The sequence below is a fragment of the Nyctibius grandis genome, chromosome 10, assembly GCF_013368605.1.
Source record: "Nyctibius grandis isolate bNycGra1 chromosome 10, bNycGra1.pri, whole genome shotgun sequence".
Classification (NCBI taxonomy): domain Eukaryota; kingdom Metazoa; phylum Chordata; class Aves; order Nyctibiiformes; family Nyctibiidae; genus Nyctibius; species Nyctibius grandis.
Genome location: NC_090667.1, coordinates 11,606,722 through 11,623,573, shown reverse-complemented (window position 1 = coordinate 11,623,573; position 16,852 = coordinate 11,606,722). Strand labels below are relative to the sequence as shown.

At 62.6% G+C, this 16,852-nt stretch overlaps 1 protein-coding gene across 9 annotated transcripts in view; it reads right to left on the bottom strand.

The window, feature by feature from the left end:
* The window catches only part of ABLIM3 (actin binding LIM protein family member 3), a 54,918-nt gene that overhangs the window by 7,281 nt on the left and 30,785 nt on the right, over positions 1-16,852 (bottom strand). For 5 of the 9 annotated variants that reach the window (XM_068408547.1, XM_068408539.1, XM_068408541.1 and 2 more), the window contains exons 2-12: positions 15,405-15,545; positions 13,610-13,793; positions 13,087-13,199; positions 10,520-10,646; positions 10,318-10,411; positions 5,202-5,289; positions 3,767-3,825; positions 3,133-3,204; positions 2,573-2,728; positions 1,398-1,427; positions 687-816 (exon numbers count right to left, since the gene is read on the bottom strand). In XM_068408547.1, the coding sequence (XP_068264648.1) occupies positions 687-816; positions 1,398-1,427; positions 2,573-2,728; positions 3,133-3,204; positions 3,767-3,825; positions 5,202-5,289; positions 10,318-10,411; positions 10,520-10,646; positions 13,087-13,199; positions 13,610-13,793; positions 15,405-15,545 (1,194 nt within the window). The remainder of the gene's footprint in view (positions 1-686; positions 817-1,397; positions 1,428-2,572; positions 2,729-3,132; positions 3,205-3,766; positions 3,826-5,201; positions 5,290-10,317; positions 10,412-10,519; positions 10,647-13,086; positions 13,200-13,609; positions 13,794-15,404; positions 15,546-16,852) is intronic. The other 4 variants (XM_068408545.1, XM_068408546.1, XM_068408540.1 and 1 more) reach the window with 3 other exon arrangements.

The following is a 16,852-nucleotide window of genomic DNA, read 5'->3' as shown; positions in this document are numbered from 1 at the left end:
CCAGAGGAAGGTGGGATGCAGAGGAAACCCCACGGGCGGGTGCTATGACAGGGCAGCGGGCTGCCCCACCGCTGCCGAGGGGAAAGCTGAGCGTGCTGCAGAGGCAAACAGCGACGGGCCCTTGGCGGTGCAGCTGGGGGAATGCGGGACCTCCAGGCTTACTGACCTCAGTTTTTCCCAGTCGTTCCTCCCCAGCTTCAAAGGACAGGAGACACGGCACAGACACACTCTGCTTTCCCCCCAGACACGCTCCAGGGCGTGCACACGTGTGTGTGTGTAAGGACCCCCCTTACAGCACTGGCTGGGCACAAGCACTCTTGTGCACACCCCTCCCAGAGCTACCAAGCCAGCTGAGGGGTCTTCATTGGGCCTAGGGCTTACCTACCTCCCCACCCTATCCTCCATGAGCCCCAGCTCAGGTCTGAGCCAGGACAAAGCCTCCTCGGCCTCTCTCGCTGCTCTCAAGGCAAGTCAGGGGAACCAGAGGATGCCCACAGCAGAGCTGGGCACTGCCCCACAGCTCCTGTTGCTGTTAGTCCCCATGGACCTCCCCAGTCCTCCTGCCTGCTTGCCAGAGGAGGGACCACCAAGGTCCCCTGGGAGAAGCAGGGGACAGTTTGGTGACCCCCCGCTCCACTTGGGGCTCTGAGCTTAGCCCATCCTGGGGTTGCAGCAGAAATCCTCACCTGAGCGGTAGAAATGGTGGGGGGACCTCGGCATGGTGGGGGACATGCCCTGGCGGCTGTAGGTGGGGGAGTCGATGTAGCCAGGGCTGGAGGCTCGCCTCTGCCGCATGTCAAAGCTCTCGTAGATGTCCTGGGGCCGGGGAAAGAGGTAGAGAGAAGCGGGGTTAGAGCGGGCGGGACTAGGGACGAGGCAGGCCAGTGCCTCGGCAGCCCTGCGGGTAGGTGTCCCACAGACGGGGGTGCCCATGCTTGTGGCAGCCCGGGAGGGTGCATGCTCTGTGGTGGGACACGCTGGGCAGCGTGTGTGTCCCCTGCGGCTGGAGGGGGGCCCCAGGCTGCTCTGCCTCCCTGCTGCCAAAGTACAGGCGGCAAAGCCCAGGGTTTGGGACCAGGTGACAGTGTCTGGCCAGAGGCTTTCACCCCCTTGCCTGGAGATCGTCCCCTTCCCCTGTGCTTGTTCCCAATTACTGGTGTCCTCCTCCACGGGGCAGAAGCTGCACTCTGGGTCTGCTCTGCTGGGCAGGGCTTGCACGCTGCTCTCCCTGGGGCCCGAAGGACAGGACCCTCCTGGACAGGGTCCCCCCATCTCCCCCCACCTCGGGGCAGCACCCGGCAGGGGGACGTTCAGCAGAGCCCCAGCGTTCCCTGGGCAGAGGGACGCCCTGTGGCAGCAGCAGGTGACAGAACCCCGGTGCCCGCCTGGGGCATTACCTGCGAGTACGGGGAGAGGGTCCCCAGGGACTGGAGGCGGCAGGAGGCAAAGAGGGGACAGAGAGAGAGACAGCACGCAGTTAAGGGGAGCAGTGACAGACTGGGGTCCCACAGCAGCTCATTTCCCCTGTGTCACAGCCCCATCACAGCTGCCAGGCAGCGGGGGCGGCTGGTGGCACAGCCGGAGCCCAACTGTGGCAGGGAGCCCCTGGCCAGGAGAGGAGCTGGCGTGAGGATGGCACCTCCTGACCCGGCAGCCTGCACCCTTCTCAGAGAGCTCGGTGGAGCAGCTACAAGCGGGAAGGCGGCCGCTGGCCCCACGGTGCTCCACAGCGGGCCGTGGCCGTGCTGCCTGCACCATCACCAGGGGGCTGGGGGAAACCAGACTTGTGACAAGCCTGGGGACTGGAGATGCCAGAGATGCTGCTGCTGGCGGTTACAAAGTCCTCTTCCAGGACCACCTCAGGTCCCCCCATCTCTGTGTGAGCTACTCAGACCCTCTTCTTCCACGGATTTACTGAAATCATCCAGCAGCCCCAGCCTGCCTGGGAGAGCAGGGTAAAGCAGTCCCATGCCGTGTGCTGCTTGGGCATCACCTCATCAGACACTTGGCAAAAACACACCGACCAAGGCCCCTTCCCCCTGCTGCAGGGCCAGCACCCAACAGCAGCGGCCCTGCCGTGCTCCAGAGATGCTGTGCTGGGGCTGGGTGGCCAGCAGGATTGCTTGCCAGGGGCCAGGCTTTGGGCTGAGCCTGCTGGCCATCTGCCCCTCCACCCTGGAGGGATGCACATGTGCTGCGTGCCCTCCTCCCCTCCTGCTGCGGGCTGCGATGGGCGAGCTCCCTGCCACGTCACCCCTGAGGGTGACATCTCCTCCTGCCCAGCGCTGTCCCGTCACGTCGGGTCTGCAGCACAGTGTGGGCAGGGCGCTGCCATCACCTGATAAGGTCCCTGGTTTCTTTCTTACTCTACAGTAGCAGCACCAAGGTTTCCCTTCCAGCCCAGGCCCTCTTCCCAGTGATGGGGAGCCCCCAGGAGAGGCCTTACCCCGCTCCTGCCTCCCTGCAGTATTCCCACTGGAGTCAGTGTACCCACATGCAGTTTTCCCCACTGCCCTGAACAGGGGCCCGGCTCCCTGGGCAGCCTGGCATGGGGTGTATCGACACTCAGTACCTCCCCATAGCTATATCTCTCCAGCGTCTCGTCCGACATGTATCTGTGATAGGGCTCGTAGGAAATGAGGTCAGGACGCTGCACTTCATAGATGGCTTTAATCTTGGGAAGAGCTGCCAGGTCTTTGTAATTAAGGATCTCATTATCCACTTTAGCCTAGGGAGAGGGAGAGACAGAGAGACAGAAAGGAAGAGGAGGAGAGGAGGAAGAGGCTGGAGTGCACAGTGTGGAGCCAGCACAGAGCAGACAGAGCCCACCGTCACCCCAGCAGCAGGAAGAGGTAAGAGGAGACACCCAAGAGGCAGCAGCGGGACAGGGCAGAGGAGCTGGGAGGGTGGGACTGTGCCCCTCCAAGTGCTCCTGGTCTGTGCCAACGGCACTGGCATCACGGCATGCTGGTGGGGCAAGGGGCCACAGCTTGTCCGTGCTGTCCCCAGACGCTGGGCTTGTCCCCGGGGGATGCCTCACACTGCAGAGCAGCACCGGGAACTGCCGCTCTCTTCCCTTGGGCCAGAGCATCCATCCTGCCCTGCGCGGACGAGGGGCAGAGCTGTACTTACGCAGATGACGCGGTTCGGGGAGCCGATGCTGGAACCGGGGGGTGAGATGGAGGTTTCTGATGTCCTTCTGTGCTGTGGAGGCAGAGGAGCGGAGGACAGGTGAGAGCACGGCAGGGAGGGAGCCCTGAGCAGGCACAATGCAGGTGCAGCCAGCAAATCGTTGGTTTTGGGGCTGAAATTCACTCAAGGTCCAGTTCCTCTCCCCTTTCTTCCACTTGCTGCCGGTGCCCATGGCCGTGGCAGCCTGCCCGGCCATCCCGCTCTGCGCCCTGGCCTCTCTCAGGGCCAGATCCGGAGTCAGGCGAGTGGCCTGGCAAGACCCAGCAGGCAGCTGTCCCCGTGGCCAGCTGGGCACAGAGAGGGAGCAATAGCTCGAGGGGTGCGGGGGTTTGGTGAGGGGACCGCTGTGCCCCTCCCCGGCTGTGGCACGGGCTGGTGCCAGCCAGGCAGCACGTCCCCACTAACAGCCACAGCCACTCGCCATGCTCTGGGCAGCGGGGACAGAGCTGGTGCCAGCCTCGGGCAGCCAGCCCGGGCTGGGACACTGCCCCAACAGCTCACCTCCAGCAGGGACGCGGGGCAGCGTCACCGGGACGTGCCACCTCTCGGAGATGCCCCTCACCCTGCTGCCTACCTTTAGCTTCTTCTCTGCTCTGGCCGCCTGCTTGCAGATCGGGTGCCACACTTCGGAGCCTGCAACGCAGCCAAGGGAAAGCATTTCAGCTCCACGCACAGCTCAGCCCCACTGCTAGGGATCATCCAGCTCCCCCTGCCATGGGGGAGTCCTGTCCTGTCCCTGCCACCTCCAGCACTGACCTGCCGCCCACAGTGCCCTGGGGGAACATGTCAGTGCCCTCCCGACCAGCAGCTGCATTGAGCAACCGGTGTTAGAGGAGCACAACCCCTGCGTGCCGGGGGGCAGCTCCCGGGGGGGGCCTGCAGGGGCAGGAGGCAGGAACCGGAGTCTCTCCCTGGGGAGCGGAGCAGGAGGGAGGTGGTGAGCCCCCAGGATGCAGAGGGGCGTCACCTGCTGGGTCCCACCAGCTTTCCTGGGCGCCTTCTCCACTAGATCACAGCCACAGGCACAGAGCCCTTGAGAAGGCAGGGCAGGGGGGACTGCGTGTCCGCACTAAGAAATGAAACAGTTCCCAAGCACCGATACGTAGCGGCCAACACTACTGAACTGTGACAGCAAACCCAGGTGTGTTTTTGGCACAGCCCAAGCAGTGCTCAGCCAGGCAGCTCCTGCTGGTTAAACCCAGGGTAACACTGAGCTCAGGGCATCCACAGCCCCTCGCAACCAGCAAAGGCACCGAGCTTTGCTCCGGTGTGCCCCGGGATGGCTGAGCACACCCATCCTGCTGCCCACGACGGGGCCTCGCTGGGACCCCCACCCCAGCTCTCTCAATGCACAATTCCCCCTTTGCCACCCATGGGATCATTAGTGACTCAGGGTGACAGGCAAGCACAGGTTATGGAGAGAAAACGAACCCTCCCTCTGCGCTGGAAGTAGCCCCTAGGGCAGCTCCAGGTGGGGATGGGCTCCTGCCAAAACCAAACTCAAACCATCCGGCTGGGCTGAGCAAAAGCCTTACCCCTCCGGTGCTGCCGCAGCGTAACCTGGCCGGGTGGAGTTGGGGGTGGCGGGGAAGGGGTCCTGGACCACCCTCCCCTGGGGCTGGGGACGCAGGCAGCCAGGCACCCTGTGCCCACCCCAGCCTCTGTTCGCTGGGCACAGGCCAGGACACATCCAGGCGTGCCCGGCAGCGCTCCCCAGCTGTGCAGGGGACTTGCAGGGAGCAAAAAGCTGCCGAAGAGGAGCAAAGTCTCCTCCAGCTCAGCAGCAGGGAAGGTTTCATGGAGAGAAACTATTGCCACGTGGCCCAGGAAGAGCGCAGGGGCTGGGGAGCAGCGGAGGAGTCTCTGGCACTGCTGCGCAGAGACCCTTTCGGCATCGACCGCCACAGGGACCAGACCCCTGAACACCCCCGCAGCCAGCACAGCCCCGCACGGCCACGCTGGCCCACGCTGGGCAGGGGAGTCCTTCCTGGGTGCAGCGGGATCCCTACCTGTGAGGTACATCTCCTCTCCTTCCGTGAACATCTGGTGGCAGCGGACACATCTGGCACAGGTGGGGTGGTAGTGCTTCCCTCCTGCCTGCGAGGGCGAGCAGAGAGCGGGGGCCCCTGAGCAAGGCAGGACATGGCGACCTGCTCGCGTCCCTGAGGGCGCCTGGCCCTGGCATCGCTCGCTGCTGCGGACAATGACAAGGTGAGTGGGGCACAACCGCCCAGGGCGGCCTCGGAGACCGCCCCAACACACGGAGAGAACCAGAGACCACTTCATCACTACTGCTTCTGATCTGCTGGACTACGAGTCAGACTGGGAACCTTCTGCTCACCTCGAACTGCCCAACACACAGGGAAGCAGAGCCAGGAGGTCCCAACCCCCCAAGGAAAGTACCCCTACAAACGCCACCCCTAATAAATTGTCCTTGCACTCTGGAAATAACTGAGATCCTCCACAGGAACACTCAGCCAAGCTTTGTACCAGCTCCTTCCCTCTACAGCTTTGAAGAAAAACAGCAAATTTGGCCCAGGATGTCACAGCAGGGATGCAGTAAAGGGAGAAGAAGGGCTACAAAGATAAACCTCGCAAAGCAGACCCTCCCTGGCTACCACTGCCAGCCCCTCTCCCTAAAGAAACTCTTCTTCTGTGAAGCCATGCCCAAACTTCAGCGCTAGTGACACGCTATTCCCCAGCTGAGCAGGAGCTGAGCTGCTCCCATGGCTTTAACTGGTAGCTCGTTTCCACTCAAAGTGTCTGCTAACATGTCAATTATAGGCTCGCTTTCTGGGCTGGGAGCTGGAAGGCAGGAGCTGGCTCAGGGCAGGAGGGATCTGGGCTGCACTGGTACAGCTCGACCCCAAAGGACATTTTACTCCCATAATAATCCAAGAGAAGAGCATGGATAATTTAAGGCAGCAGAGGGAAGACGAGGCTCTCGCTGACAAAGAAAGGGGTTGTGATAGAGGGGGCTGGAGCTGGTTTGAAACAGGGAGGATCAACAGGAAAGTTTGCTGTGAGGATAACTGAGAATCTGCCAGTTGATTGCCCATAAAAATCAACTTGGAATTCGATGTCCTTGGCAGATGGCAGCCAGTGGCTTTTCCCCTCTGGTTTATGACAAAAATGAGTGGAAGGTTTTAGGGCAGGCAGGGGAGATGAGCGGAGAGTTTGGACCCTTCTTCCTTTCATTGCAGCGCACCCCAGTCCAGGGAGGGGACAGCCCTGCACCCCAGGCACCTTCCTGTGCCAGCTGGCAGCAGCACAATGCACTCCTGGGCTGGCCCAAGTGAGTCCACCGCCCAAACATCCCCAGTTCATACCCAAAAGCTTTTTAACACAGCAGGAAAGTCACCGGAGGGAGGGCTGCAGAGACAGACCCACCCTGAACACAGAGGAGCAGCAAGGAAGGCTCCAGTCCCAGTCCCCCAGGCTCTCCGGTGGGATGGGAGAAGTCCTCCCCACAGCAGCCCCAGCAAGCAGCCGCCCTGAGCCCCGGCCCAGCCACAGCACCCCATGGCACGGGCTTCGCCAGCCTGAGCAAACACACCGGCTGGTTCCAGGCTATGCACATCCTAAACCATTTTCACCCCTAAAAGCCTTGTCTGGAGCCCCCGCTGTCACTGACATTGTGCCAACGGGCTCACCGTGTCTCACGCCCATTGCTCCAGGGAGGTGACCCACCGCCCCACCAAGGCAGAGGCTCCCTAAGGACGGCCGGTTCCTCCTGCTCTGCCCCAGCCCCTGAGCACAAAGCCCTGCCTGGGCAGCTGCCCGCGCAGCACCTGCCAGCACCCCTCTGCAGCGGGCACCCACCAGCCAGCGCCGTGCACCCACGGCACGCACCCTGAGCTGCAGCAGTTGGAGGAGACGGCCATAAACACAGGGAAAAAGAGATGAAGAATACCCCAGCTAAAGCCCAGCTCCCCCACACTTCAGGCCAGCGTGCCTGCAGTTCCCATAACTTGTATTTCCAGCTGGCTGGAGAGAGCTAATGCAGGGGACATGGGGCCCTGGGGACTGATGTGCCGCCTTCCCCCATCCCTCTGTGAATCTGGGATGGGTTTGGTGCTCTCGGACCCTCTTAGTACCCCCAAAGGCCTGGTGTGCTGATATAAGGAAAAAGAACCCCCATATATATATTCCTATACGGCTGCTCTCCCAGGTCAGACCATGCCAAAAGGGGATGCTTTGCAGATCAGGGTGTGGATGCGGAGGGGGGCTGGCTGCTCCCCCAGCAGTATGCCAGCCCAGTCCCAATTTTCATGTCAACACAGACCTTCTCTAAAAACCACCCGACATCTCAACACCCACCACTCCCCCTCTAGGAACAACTCTCCAAACCATGCACAAACCTTGTTCCTTTTAGATTGCTTAATATTACAGCTCGTAAAAGGCTGGCAGAGGCTGCAAGGGAAGAGACCTGCTCGTTATCACTGGGGCTCCCTTAAAGACTCATTAATCATCCAAGCCTGGCTGCAGGGCTCAGAGGGGCTGGGAAAGCCCGGAGGCTGCTGGGATGGCACGAGAAGGCTCCGTAAGGCCTAAAATTATTTAAAGGCGCCCTTTCCATTTCACGCTCTGCCAGAGAAGACAATTAAAGTCTGTGGCTTTACAGATGATTCAATACTGCGAGCAGGCACGTAGCTGGGGAGGGTGGGGAGCGGGGGCTGAGCCCTGGCTGCGGAGAGGCGAGGGGTGCCCGGGGTGCCGCAGGTTCCGTGGTGCTCGCCTCCGGCACCCAAACCCTACGCTCCTCTCGGCTCCGTGACGGTGCCTGCAAGCAGGTGGCACCTTGGCTCTGCCCACAGACACCCTGCCACCAAGGCACGTTACTTCCAGCCCACAGAGTCCCACTGCACAAGGAGGGGTCCCGTGCCCGGGCGTGGGCACGGCAGGCAAGGTGCCGACGTGAGATGGCTGCTGCCTGGAGCATCTCGTGGGATTCAGCCAGCTTCTTCCCCCAGCCTGGCATGGGCAGGCAGAGCTGGCTGACCCCTCCAGACAGGGAGGACCGATGCTGGGAGCAGAGCTGGGGATGGAGGGCACAGGGGGAGGAGGAGAGAACTAGAGCTACTGCCAGGAGAGGCGGAGGTGAGGGACAGCAGGGAGGGCTGTCCCCTCGTCACCACCCCAGGGCCATCTCCAGCTTGCATGGGGGTGTCGCTGCCCCCACACCCGTCACGCCCTACAGAGCTGCTCCGTCCGTCCCCTCAGACACGCAGCAGCAGGATCATCCCATGCTCGTGCTGACCCTGCTGCGGCTGCACCAAGCGAGGAAAATCCCAAGGGCAATGCAACAAGTGGCTCAGAGGCAGCCGTGCCCGACGGTGCCAGCCAGGCTGGCGGCACGGTCTCCAAGCCCGGGGCAGGGTTCCCAGGCCCCCTCGGACTCCTCTCACCCACCCCACATACCATGTAACACCCAGCCTGCTGGCCCTGCTGGGGTGGCCAAGGATGCTCTGTCCTGGCAGCGGTTATCGGGGGCCGGACTGCCCAGGGCAGCAGCGGCAGGGGTTCGTTGTCAGCGGAGCCTCTGGCTTCGCCCTGCCCCGTTCAGATGTTTGCTGACCAAGTGGCCCCACGATGGGCAGCGGGCCCTCGGCCCCCGCTGCAGTGCTGAGCTCACGCAGAGCGGCCAGCGCTGGGACTGCTGCCGAAGCCCGGAGTCAGCAGAAAACCCTCCCAGGCAGAGACAGCTCCCTGGAGAGGGGGAAGACGCTGGAGGGGTCCTGGCACCTCGCTGCAGCTTCAGGAGAGGTCCCCTGGCCAGGCTGGGTGCTCTCAGGCCAGCCCAGCCGGCAGGACCAGAGCGGGTGACCCCTTCGTCATAGGCTGGGAGTGAAACAAGCTGGAGGGGTCCTGGAACAGCTCTCAGCAGGCTGGAGACCTACACAGCCACTGCCACTCCAGCCTGCAGCACCCACAGCCTGGTTCACTGGGGAGCCACGGTACCTCTGATTTTGGGATGCAGCTTCCTATTGCTGCTGTCTGGGGATGGCAGAGATGCGGGTGCCAATGACGCCCCGGGAGCATTTCCCTGCCGCTCAGCTGCACAGAAGGGAAGGTCTCAGGAGTGACTGAGCACGCTTTCAGCATCGCTGCCTCTACGCCACTGCAGCCTGGCTCCCTGGTATCACCAGGGGGTCTAAAGATCAAAACAGGCTTCATTCTGACATCTTTCTCTCTGCCTTCTGAGGCTTTAGTTTACCCTCAGACTGGATTTTCTGTGGGTTTTTTTTTTTTCCTCCCCCCCTGCAAACATTACAGTAGAAACAGAAAGCATGAGAGGACACCTCACCTCCAGGAGCAGGGACTGCAGGCAGGACCTGACCGCCTGGCTGATGGGAAGGACCAGCCCTTATGGACCTCTCCATCCCTCCCCAACAGCAACCCCCACTCCCTCCACTGGCTGTGCAGCTCCATCATCGCCCAAAACATGCTCCACAGCCACCTGCACCCATGCCTTGCTGTGGGATCCCTGCATCCCTTGGTGGCTCTGCTGGAGCAGCTCCTGCTAGCCAGTACCCTGGCCCTGAGCAAAGCTCCCTACAGATTCGGCCCAGGGCAGGGGCTGCCCTGCAAAGGGGTGTGCAGTGGGGACGGCTGCCTGCGGGCAGGGTGCTGCAGCCCCTCGCCCAGGCTCCGCAGCGGGCAGCCGTGCTGGATGTGTTTCCAAGGCAACAGGCAGGCTGCCTGCGCAGGGATGCGCGCAGAAGGAGGGCTGGGGTGAGTGTGGTGGGGACCCTCCAGAGCCAGGCACGGTAGCAGCTGGTTAAGGCTAGTGTCCCCACATCTTGGGCTCTGGACACATCCCAGCACACACAGGCCACTGTGCGCCCTGGCTGCTTCTGGAGCTCCAGTACCCCAGCCACCCCTCCCCAAAGGTCTGCAGCATGGTGGTGCTCCTTCCCCCACTCCCACCCTCCAGAGAAGGTGGTCAGACTGTGTCCACCCACCCACCGAAGGGACAACCATGGCCCCAAGAGAGCGAGGGTAGCATGACAGGGGCGCAGGATGATGAAACTCACACGCCTCCCCAAGGCATGCACCTCGAGGCGGGACGCACATGGTCCCTCTTACAGACCAAGACGGGGTGGCCGTGGCCCCAGGACTCACCTCCAGGACCCTGCCGCTGATGTACCCGTTGCAGGTCTCACACTTGATGCCGAACTGCGCATGGTAGTCAGACTCGCAGTATGGGACACCATCCCTTTGGGAGAGGGAGGAGAAAGGGGTGAGCCGGCCTGGGGACCCCCTCGCCGCAGCCCCAGCCCCGGGGGGCCCAGCCCGCAATGGCAGGCAGCACGGTGGCACTCACTTGCTGATGTACTCGCCAGTGAGGATGATCCCACACGTTTGGCACTTGAAGCAGCTGACGTGCCACTGCTTCTCCAGGGCCAGAAGGGACTGGCCTTGCTTGATCTCCTCCTTGCAGCCGGCGCAGTCTGGGGGCACAGAAGGAGAAGGTAGCGCCTGGGACCACTGCAGCTCCCCGGCAGGGACACCCACATCTGCTGGCCTACACCGAGGCACCCCGGCCATTTAACCCAGCACACCCCTTGCACCCAGAGAACCCCCTAGAAATAGGGCTTGGTGCCGGTATAAACACCCTGCTCCTGACACCGCCCCAGAAGCAGCCCCTTGGGGATCATTTCTTTACGTGGAATCATTTCTTTACGGGAATATGCCTTTGCTTGTTCCCAGCAAAGGAGCCAGGAGCAAAGCCTTCTCCTGGAGCTGGGACCTCCGAGGCACCGCTGGCACCCAGCCACCCCGGCCGAGCACCCGCCGCAGCACGGAGCCGGGTCTCCCTGCAGGGTGGTGAGCTCTGGCTGGGGCGAGTGCGTGGGCTGCCGGGGCTGGGGTGCCCTGGCCGGTCCCCGGGGGCTCCCCTCGGGTGGGAGCGGTGGGAAGCAGAGGAAGGGCTGTGCTCTCCGGCAGCCGCGTCCGGCCCCGTGCAGTATTTACGAGACTCCCTTCCTTCCCCGCTTCCCCTGGCTCCTGCCAAGGCTGGGAGCAGGAAGCACATGGGCCTCGGACCCCTGACCTTGACTCCTCCTTGTCCTCTTCTCCCCCTGGGCAGCAGGTTTGCCCGGGTGGGGTTTCTCCTTAACCCCCTCCCTGCTGCGGCACTGCGCAGGCAGCCCGAGCAGGCACACTGTGCCACACAGCCCACCCCCAGGCAGCTCTGCACCAGGTCCCTGTCCGCTGGACACAGCTGGGCGGGCAGATTTTCGACCCCTGTCAACAAGCAGGCTGCTGAGCCTGCATCCCTTCCCTCTTTCACACGGGTGCTGCTGGTTTTCGAGTTGCTCGCAGGACTGGAGATGCTGGGAGAGGGTCAGCATCCTTCTTCTAGGGATGTCCTCCCTGCAGAGCGCTCCATCGCGGGCTCCAGCAGGCACAGCTCCCCTGCCACCCCGTCTGGTGGCACTGCCAGAGCCACCAGGACACCAGGGGCACACGCAGGCAGCAGGCTTCATCTGGCTGCTGCCTGCAGCTGCCCGTGGCCAAAGCACGGTGCCCTTGGGTAACCCCGCACTGCGGCCTGGGGAGGAGCGTGGGTGGGACAGGGAGGGGAAGGGAGAGGAAGGCAGGCAAGAGGCAGAGCATGCGGCCGCCCTTCCCCTGCCCTGCCCCGGGGGACAGCGGGGTGCTGAGGGCTGGCCACAGCCCACCCCGGGGCAGCTCAGGGTGCTGATGGGGGAGCCTCGTCCTCTGGCTGGGGCTCATTCAAACCCCGCCACATCCCCTACCTGCACCAAGGCCACGGTGAGGGCTGAGGGGAGGCAGCTTGGGGGGGCTCCCAGGGACCCATCACCACCAACTCACAACTCAATCCAAACAGCCACCACCAGTGTCACCACAGTGACTGGTTGACAAGGACCATGGGTGACACCACAGCCCTGGGTCCAGCCCTGGCTGCAGGGCTCGGCTCCAGACACTGGTGCTCCAAGGCTTGCTGAGCTGCAGCAGCAAGTGCCCCCCCGACCCTCCCATGGCTCAGCCCGCTGACGTGGCAGCGTTTGGGCACCACAGTGTGACACAGCTCCTGTCTCTCCCTGCCTTCTGCCACCTGCCCACACACTGTGCTGAGACAGCTCCCCTGGGACCTGGCAGCAGCAAACACAGGGCATATGGGAGACAGCAAAGCAGGGATGTTAATGCTGCAGTCCCCTCGCTCCCGACACGGGCTGAAGCTCCATGCCGCAGGGGTGCTCTGCCAGCCCCGACACAGCAACCATGGGATGCTCTGCAGTGGCCTGGGGCAGAGAGCCAGCAGCAAGGAGAGACGTGGGGGGCAAAGCCCCATGAGAGGGGAATGGCATGAAGAGAGGATATCCCAAGGAACAACCTGGGGTCAAAACCAAGGCCAAATCCACCCAAAAAAGAGCCTGTCCGTTGCTCTTGCCGAGTTGTACCTTAGGTCCATCAGTGCAAGGGGGTGAGTGTAAGAAGCCTTTTCAGCGCTTGTAGAAGCAGCAAGTAATGCCAGCGTCGGGAAAGCCAGGAGAGCTGTCCCGTGGCTGGCACTCAGACAGAGACCTTGGTGCAGCTGGACACAAAGCAACACCTCGGCACTGCCTCAGAGCAAACCCAGCTCCAAAACCTCCCTGGTGCCCCAGACAGCACCCGCCATGGTGGTGGCACCCACCCAGGTCACAAACAGGCCAAGGGAGTTTCCGAAACCAGCGGTGACCTGCAGTCCTGGGTGGAGCCGCGGGACTACCCTGTTCCTCCTCTGAAACCTCTGCGAACGCCCGTGGCTCCGTGCAGCACTGCACGCTGGCCCAAAGCCCGGCCTGTCACCCCCTCAAGCGCCATCCAGGGGCACGTGGTCCCTCTCCTTGCAGCCACCACGTAACACGAGGGCAGTCAACTTACGGCTGGGCCCGTGGATCTTGATGGGCTTGGTGCTGATGAGAGAGTGGGAACAGTTTTGGCAGACGCAGTCCTTCCCGCTGAACGTGACCTTGTCTCCGATGGGGAATGGCTTCCTGTGGCCAAAGAGAGGTGGGCAGGTGTGAGCTGCTCGCTCCCCTCCATGCAGTGCCTGGGGCTGCTGTGAGCTCCATCCTCAGGGGCCAGCGGGACCCGTGGCACCAGGGGGCAAAGGGGCTCCAGGCAAGGGCTACAAGGGGAGGCAGCGAGTGAGCATGCGTGCTGGGGCAGGAGGACCGAGGCAGGCATTAAGGCAGGTCTCCATGCCGCAAAGGGAAGGGCCGGAGCCATCTCATTGCCTCACAAGGGTTTCCACTAAGAAAACGCAGACGAGGTGACTGCTGCGGCGCTGAGCGGGGAACAAGGGGCTGCGGGTTGACGAACAGCCCTCTCCCTGGTGCACCGCCAAGGGCTGCGCAGGGCTGCTGCAGGGGGTCACACACCCTTGGTGACGGCTTCAGCTCACCTGCAGGTGCTGCAGACAAAGCACTTGGGGTGGTAGGTCCTCCCCAGGGCAGAGATGACCTCTCCGGTGATGAAGTCCCCACAGCTGTCACAGCGGGTCCCGTAGAGCTGCTGGTAGTCGTGGGTGCAGATGTACTCCTGGTTCTTAAAGAAGAAGCCCGACTGGGCCAGGTCGCAGCCGCACACTGCGGGAGGAGGACACGCACCCGTCAAAGGGGCAGGGGCAGGTCCAGCCCCAGGGCTCGGCCGGGATCTCCCAGCCCACCTCTGCTGCCTCTCCAGCAGCGGCCCCAGGCCATCCCTGAAGACACAGCTTTCTGCAGGTATCTCGGAGGCTTTCCTGTCCCACCAGGCACGCTGGGGTCCTCTCCCAGCACCACAAGGTGTCAGTGTTGGGCTGTGGCGGGGTGCAGGATGGGGCTGTGGCGGGGTACAGGATGGGGCTGCCCTGACGGCCGGGGCTGGGAGCTCCCAGAGAAACCCCAGCGCCAGGAAGGGAACTCCTGCAGACCCCACTCACCATGCACAAACCATGGGCCAGCCCATGGCATCCCCACCTGGATGCACGGCGCCTGAATGGGGCTTAGCCCCTCCATCTGACACTCTCATGGTGTCAGGAAGCTGAGAACAGGACTGGCAAAGAATTGGGCATGCCCTAGGGACAGCTGGGGAGAGGTATTCTCCACACCCTGGGGCATGGCCTTCTCCATGATGAGCCATCTCCACTCCCTTGCCTGGACATGAAGCTGTGCCCTCATGGGAACAAGTCCTGGGACACACTGGGGCTGGAGCTCTAACTGCTTGTTTTTCCATAGGTGTCCAGCCCAACCTTGCTTCCTTCCCGGCTGTGGGAACCGTGGGTGGTGCACAGCCCATCAGAGTAACGCAAGGAGACCTGGCAAGCCCTGGCCCTCAGTGTCATTTCCCTCCTACACCTCCTCCATCCACAGAGAGCGCTCCGGACCCTGGAAGGCACCTCAGGAGTGTCACAGGGACCAGGTCCTGGGGCCTTTGCACGATGCCCATCACCTGTCCTGCAAGGTGACAGGGTGGAGGGGGGAACCACAGCATGGGATGCTTTACAACCTACAGAAGCAGCCACTGGCCTGGTTGTGAGCAGCTGCTTCAATAAACACACCAAGGGGCCCTTCAGCATCAGCTCTGGGCTGTCAGCTTTTACAGCTCCCCAGCTCTCCTCTTGTGCTCAGGGAGGATGCGAGCAACCTCTCTCCTCTCTTTCTGCCAGGCCCTGGGGGCTGCCGAGCCCCAGCAGCATCCCCTGGCACCTTGGTCACATCCCACATGTGGGTGGCAGTGATCTGTCACCCACCCCAGACCCGTCAGGAGCCGCTCTGGGCATCTCCCCCACCTTGCTGCCTCTCAGCCAGGCTGGTGACACCTCCTCCTCCTCTCGATCTGGGGGCAGGCAGGCGGCTGAAGGACGCGGTGGCCCCCGCAGATCACAGATGGGTCGTGGGTATGTTTGGGACCGGCACAGCGTGGGCTGTTGGCATTCGGGCAGCTCAAAGGTAGTGGCGATACCCAGGTCTCGGCCACCCCTGTTCAGAGCCCGCCAGCTCTGGCATCACGCAGGGGCACGGCCTGCACTGTGTCACCCCAACGCCACCACCTCCCCGCCTGCACCACGCCACATCCACCCCTGTGGGAAGCTGCCGCCCCCAGCGTGTGACCACACCTCCATGGGCCAGCTAGGTCTGTACCCAGCCTTCTCCTTTCCAGACTGCACTCAGGGCCATGGGGCAACCTGGCCACCAGCTCTTCGGGCACCGTCCTACCTTGGCAGGTGAAGCAGCGGATGTGGAAGTGATTGCTCTGGACACGCACCACCTCTCCCTTGCAGGTGTCCCCGCAGCGGTAGCACTGGATGACGGTGGAGCTGCTCCCAGGGGTGTAGGGGTTCTGCTGATAGGGAACTGCTGGCAGAAAGGAGGGAGGGGAAAAGCAAGAGAGGGGAAGGGTCTGTTAGCACTTGGGACACAGCCAGGCGTCGTGGCACTGACCTCAGCTGGGCAGCTGCAGAAGAGCACTCCAGCGACTGCGACACAGCAGCCAGACATCAGGCCATCGCTAAGGGCGAAGGACAGCCGAGACCACGTCAGCACCCAGGAACTCCGGGCTGGGTGCACACACCTGTCTGGATTCGGGATTTCCCTGTCCCCCACAAAAGAGCCACTACGCATGGCTGGCTCACAGGTCTGCAGCCCTCAGTGCTGTGCAGTGCAATGGGCACTGCTCCCTGGACAATCAAGTCACCACACCATGGCCCCAAACCACGCAGAGCTCCCCGGATGCTCTCCTATCTCCTAAGCAGGTGCAGAAGGACAACACAAGGACCATCTACCCCCCGGCTCTGCTCCGCTCAGCCCTCGGGCAGGCCTGGCTTGCTGCTGCCCTGCTCAGGAGCATGCCAGTGAGCACTGATTTGGCAGCAGCATGGGAAGGAACTGTTGTTTTTTTGGAGCTTCCACTTGTTTGGTTAGGAACTGGATGAAGAAATCATTTTTCAAGGAGCTTTCAAACATCACAGCAATTGAGCGTTTGGCCCTGGGAGGACTCTCACCTCCTCGGCCAGGAGCAGCATCCCGGCCCCGCTGCTCCTTCCGGAGCGGCACGTGCAGGCTCCGCGCTGAGCCGGGGGCCGCAGGGGAGGGCAACACGGCTCCCCCGGAGCTATGGGCGAGAGCCGACCTGCTGCTGCTGCAGGCGGTCCTGGGACCCACCACCACTCCTCATCCGCCTCCAGCAGCTCTGCACCCCACCACAATGATCTGCAGCCTCGTCCCACGCTCCAGGGGAGGAACTGTCTGGAGCAGAGGGTCTTCGTGCTGCCTCAGCACAATGCCCAAACACACAGAACACATTTTAAAGAGCAGCTCCTGCTTCCCCTGCCCCACCAGCAAGGGCACAAGCTGCTCGCAGGAGCTCCGGGCTGGCTGACACCACACTAACCTCTGCAGGCAGGGGCCAAGCAGCAAAGGACTCGTTTGCTGTAAGGTTTCAGAGAGGGACCTGCAGTTTGGGCAACTCGAGCAGTGAAGGGCAGGACTTCAATGGACCGGAGACTTTCTGACCGAGTGCTGAACTGCATTCCCAGGAACAAGAGAAGCAGCTGATTGAAACCTGGCATGTGAGCTCCCTCCAGAGCAGGGAGGAAGGGGCACAGGACAGAGGAGATCACTCATCAGAGAGGCTCCCCGATCACCGCTGGGCAGATCAGGTGACA